The 5000-nt window shown below is 45.1% G+C and overlaps 1 protein-coding gene across 13 annotated transcripts in view; it reads left to right on the forward strand.

Annotated features, from left to right (window-relative positions):
* Positions 1-5000, forward strand: part of LOC133011751 (transcription factor COE3-like) — a 100757-nt gene that overhangs the window by 81754 nt on the left and 14003 nt on the right. For all 13 annotated transcript variants that reach the window (XM_061079628.1, XM_061079615.1, XM_061079625.1 and 10 more), the window contains one exon: positions 1990-2078. In XM_061079628.1, coding sequence (XP_060935611.1) covers positions 1990-2078 — 89 coding nt within the window. The remainder of the gene's footprint in view (positions 1-1989; positions 2079-5000) is intronic.

A 5000-nucleotide genomic window follows, 5' to 3' on the forward strand; every position in this document is an offset into this window, starting at 1 on the left:
AGAAGCTGAAAACCAGTAACTGATGTTTCTTCAACAAATCTTCATCACATCTCAAAACAAAAGAAATCGTCAAAACCATCTAATGAACTGCAACTTTATTTATGTTTAATATGTATGTTCATATTTATTTTTCTACAGTATTAATAGCTGTGGGTTTATCCTGCAGCAGCTTCGACACATCAACAGATTCACGTTCATTAATAAACACTGTTAGAAAGACGACATGTTGTAAAAATATCAAATTACAGACCAGAGTGAAAAAAGTTAATATTGATAATTAATGAGAAAAAGATCAAACTGAGCATCTTGTAAACAGGAAGTGATGAGAACCAAAGAAATCTTTGTATTTACTGTTGTGCAATAATGGTTAGGAGTGATACCATAAGATGGTGTGCCTTTAGGCGTTCAATATATTTGGTTATCAAAATAAAATATAAAAATATTAATATTTAAAATATTAATATTAAATTATAACTATAGTTGATTTAAAGTTCTCTCGGGGCACCATCCTTCACAGAAGGGAAAGGAGCAAATTTATTGATTAAGATCAGTCTCATTTAGATCTAGTTCAATTAGAAATCTTAATATTTACTATTAAAGATTATATAATGTTAAGGTTTATAGAGTTCTTGACAGTGTAACGGTTGGCAAACTTCACTTATGCAACATTAATGAAAGGACAAGTTTAAAAGAAAACATTTATTATAAACATAATAAGTATAAAAACACCAATTACTAAACAAAATACTAACTAACAAAGATGTGTGTGTGTGTGTGTGTGTGTGTGTGTGTGTGTGTGTGTGTGTGTGTGTGTGTGTGTGTGTGTGTGTGTGTGTGTGCGTGAATAAGGGTGTTCTCAAAATGGTGGCCTGGCCCACTAAGGTTAACACCTTCCGTTGGGCTTTAAGATGGCCCCTAAGATAGCAGCCCCCCCCTCCTTCTGGTCAGGGGACGTAGTTAAGTAGGTGTAGAGATATGCGTGTCTGTGAAAATGCTACTCAGATAATGGAGGAGAGTGGAGAGCGTAACTCACATTAACTTTCATTTAGCTTGTAACTACAATAACACCACATATATCAAACTTTAAAAACATCACACAGAATCAAATAAACAGTCTTGCTTATTCTAGTATAATGATTAAGCCCAGTATGTTACCAGTCCTCAGAAAGGGAGAAAGTTGCTGTGCAGTTCGCGGTTTGTCCTGGCTTTGTGTGACGTCTCCGGTTGGTCGTAAGGGTTAGGGTTAGGGTCTGTTGAGCTGTGATGTTCAGTTGCTTATTGAATCTTAGATCTTACCTGCAGGACATTGGGTCGCTGCGAGGAGTTGATAGAGCATGAAGGGCTAGGAGGTTTCCTTGAGAAGATGAGCTGGAAGCTCGACCTTTGCGCTCCTGTTGTAGATTTGGATGCGGGGAGAAGATGCCAGGCAGGAGCAGCCAGGTCCTTCTAGGCAATGCAGGAGAGGAGAGGCTGGACAGACTGCTGTCCTCAGAGGGATTGGAGAAAGAGTTGGGGGAGACTCTTTTACAGGCCCAGTGACCCCCAGGTCATGGGACCAGATTGACCAACCTGAGTTGACTTTTGTGGCTCTTAACACTTGTGTGAAGATGTCCAGAACAGAAGGAACCTGTTGCCCCCTGGGAGACTGAGTTCCTTGAATGTCTCAGAACAATGGAACCTGTGGCATCTTGGGAAATTGAGTTCCCTCCAGCACATGCGGCACGTGTGTTTCAAGTTTTGTCCACACATTTAGGCCGAGAAGGAGGCCGTGTGGTTTGCACAAAACCATTGCCCAACATCACAGATAATGAGAAATTTAGCTTTGGTTCCTAACAACAAACGTGTGTGTGTGTGTGTGTTTGTGTGTGTGTCTGTGGTTCAATGTGTGTGTGTTGACTCTGGTCCATCTCTGTCGTCCTAACCACCCCTGTCTCTCTCTCTCTCTCTCTCTCTTCTCTCTCTCTCTCTCTCTCCTTGCTCGCCCCACAGCGCTGAACGAGCCGACCATCGACTACGGTTTCCAGAGGTTACAGAAGGTCATCCCTCGCCACCCCGGCGACCCCGAGAGGTTACCAAAGGTCAGTGGAGATGAGTTATTACCTCGCTGCTGCATGAAGGTCAAGAGGTCAGGGGTCAGATTAAAGGCTGCAAACTTTGTGTGCTGAGGCAGGTAGGACCCAGAATGCACCTGTCAGCGTGTTTAATCAGGTTTTACAGCCACATTAAAGGCTGGTGTAAAGAGTAAGTGGCTGTTTGTCCCTCTGAGGCTGCCATAGACCACCTGCACCGCTCCAGCTCCTCCTGCAGCTTAACGCAGCGCAGGACCAGCGCTGAGGCGCCTGATTGGATCTGTTGGTTCAGCTCGCTGCGCTCTTGGCATCGCCGGCGCTCCTCGCTGCCAGCGGGCAGATTGTTCCCAATCCGTCAAACAGGGAACAGCTGTTTATGAAGCAGATCCTGCTGCTGCTGCTCTCGCTGCGTTTTGTTTCCCCCCCGCTGGCGAGGAGGACGGCGTGGACGACGGCGAGGGAAGCCATGATGGTGTGAGCTGATGAGTAGAGTCAGGAGGAGGCGGGAGGCGCAGGTTTGAATCTCAGACTCGGGAAAAGTTTCTCATCTTGAGTCGTCAAGTTTTTAATACAGGATAAAAACCAATAATTCTATACTATTGATCGTGTTTAGATCAGATATCGGTGCAATGAATCATACGTGATCATAAATATAAGAATCCACTGGAAGTCGAAGGACGATTTCAAACATGAAGGTTTCCATGTTTCCAGGTGTGAATGATGAAAAGTGTGAAATTAAACAGAAGCTGTTTGATAATTAATCTTCAGCTTCTCAGGCAAATAAAATTTCTGTTAAATTCAAGTTCAAATCTGATTTCAAATCTGAAATCTGAATTCAATTTGCTTCTTTGTTCGTCTGAATATCGTTAAGTTTGAATGTAAAGAAAAACAACGTTTATTATAAAGACACTCTTTGTCTGTATATGAAGATTGAATGAGTTTACAGTTTAATCTGCAGCAGCTTTTACGTCAGTTTGTTTTTAATCTGCAGTGAAACAAAAGGAAAAGAAACAGAAACACATTTAAAAAATCCATTAAACTCAAACAGCAGCTTTTTAAAATCAGTCAGTGAAGAAAAGTGTGTTTGATTTGAAGTTAATAGTTTTAAAAAAACACAGGAAAGCTCCTTTAAGATGAGTGTAGAATAACATCAGTAGTGAAATCTGCCTGTGGACACACACACACACACACACACACACACACACACACACACACACACACACACACACACACACACACACACACACACGTCAGGTGCTCTGGTTAGTATGAAGAGATTATTCTGGCGGCTGCCGGCCGCGAGGCTAACTGAGGCAGATTCCTCGCGGCGGCGGCAGATCGGCCCTGACACTCGAAAGCAGCTGCCAAATTGAAACCATTTATCAAAATCTGACATCGGAGATCCAGTCACCAAAAAAGCAGTTTATTTGTAAATTGATACTAATAGTGAGCGCCCAGCGTCGGGCCTGTTTGATGCTCTGATCTGCAGCGTCGCCCGCTTACATATTTATTTATTCAAAGGAAAACTCAATAAGATTTTCTCTCTTTGGACGAGCGAGGAATCAGAGCGAGCTGTGGGCCGGCTGCTGGCGAGCTGACAGCACGCCATGTCCACGGCGAGGATCATGTGACCCAGCAGTGACGGGTTAACTCAGCCTGTCACTTCCTGTCTGTTTTCACCTGCAGATGACAGGGGGGGGGGGGGCGGGCGACTCGCTGCTGATTGATTCGTCGTCCAGCGTCAGGTGGAGGAGTGGGGGGGGTGGGGGAGAAGAGAGAGGTTTAGAGAGAGAGAAAGAGAGAGGGAGAGAGAGAGAGAGAGAGAGAGAGAGAGAAAGAGAGAGAGAGAGAGAGAGAGAGAGAGAGAGAGAAAGAAAGAGAGAGAGAGAGAGAGAGACAGAGAGAGAGACAGAGAGAGAGAGAGAGAGAGAGAGAGAGAGACAGAGAGAGAGAGAGAGAGAGAGAGCGAGAAAGAGAGAGGGTTAGAGAGAGAGAGGGGCGGAGAGAGAGAAAGAGAGAGAGAGAGAGAGAGAGAGAGAGAGAGAGAGAGAGAGAGAGAGAGAGAGAGCGAGAAAGAGAGAGGGTTAGAGAGAGAGAGGGGGGAGAGAGAGAAAGAGAGAGAGAGAGAGAGAGAGAGAGAGAGAGAGGGGGGAGAGAGGGTTAGAGAGAGAGAGAGAGAGAGAGAGAGAAAGAGATAGGGTTAGAGAGAGAGAGGGGGGGAGAGAGCACAAATACTGGAAGCTGGGGGAAACTGTTAGCCTAGCTTGGCACAAAGACTGGAAGTTCGGGGAAACTGTTAGCCTAGCTTAGCACAAAGACTGGAAGTTCGGGGAAACTGTTAGCATAGCTTAGCACAAAGACTGGAAGTTCGGGGAAACTGTTAGCATAGCTTAGCACAAAGACTGGAAGATGGGGGAAACTGTTAGCATAGCTTAGCACAAAGACTGGAAGTTCGGGGAAACTGTTAGCATAGCTTAGCACAAAGACTGGAAGATGGGGGAAACTGTTAGCCTAGCTTAGCACAAAGAGGATAGATTCTGTCATAATGTTAATAAATGGATCATAAAGTGTAAACAGGAAGTCCGTCCCCTTGTGGTCACGACCCGGTGACCTGGGCGCCGGGTGTTAAATATGTTTGGCGAGTAGCGTCTTCAGCTCTGATCATTGAACCTCCCCCCCCTGGGCTCGGGGGGGCGGCCGAGCGTTAAGGGGATTATTAATTCCAGCCGCTTCATGAATGAGGAGATTTCCTGCTCATTGAGAATAATGAGCAATATTCAAATCATGAGCTGAATTTCAATCTGTTTCCATGAATGGAATTACCCCCCCCCCATCATGAGGAGATCCTCCTTCTCCTGCTCCTCCTCCTCCTCCTCCAGCGGGCGGTGGCTGTATCTCTGTACCAGGTGATTTATCATTGTTAAGGTCGCT

The sequence above is a fragment of the Limanda limanda genome, chromosome 10 (genome assembly GCF_963576545.1).
Source record: "Limanda limanda chromosome 10, fLimLim1.1, whole genome shotgun sequence".
In the NCBI taxonomy this organism is placed as follows: Eukaryota; Metazoa; Chordata; class Actinopteri; order Pleuronectiformes; family Pleuronectidae; genus Limanda; species Limanda limanda.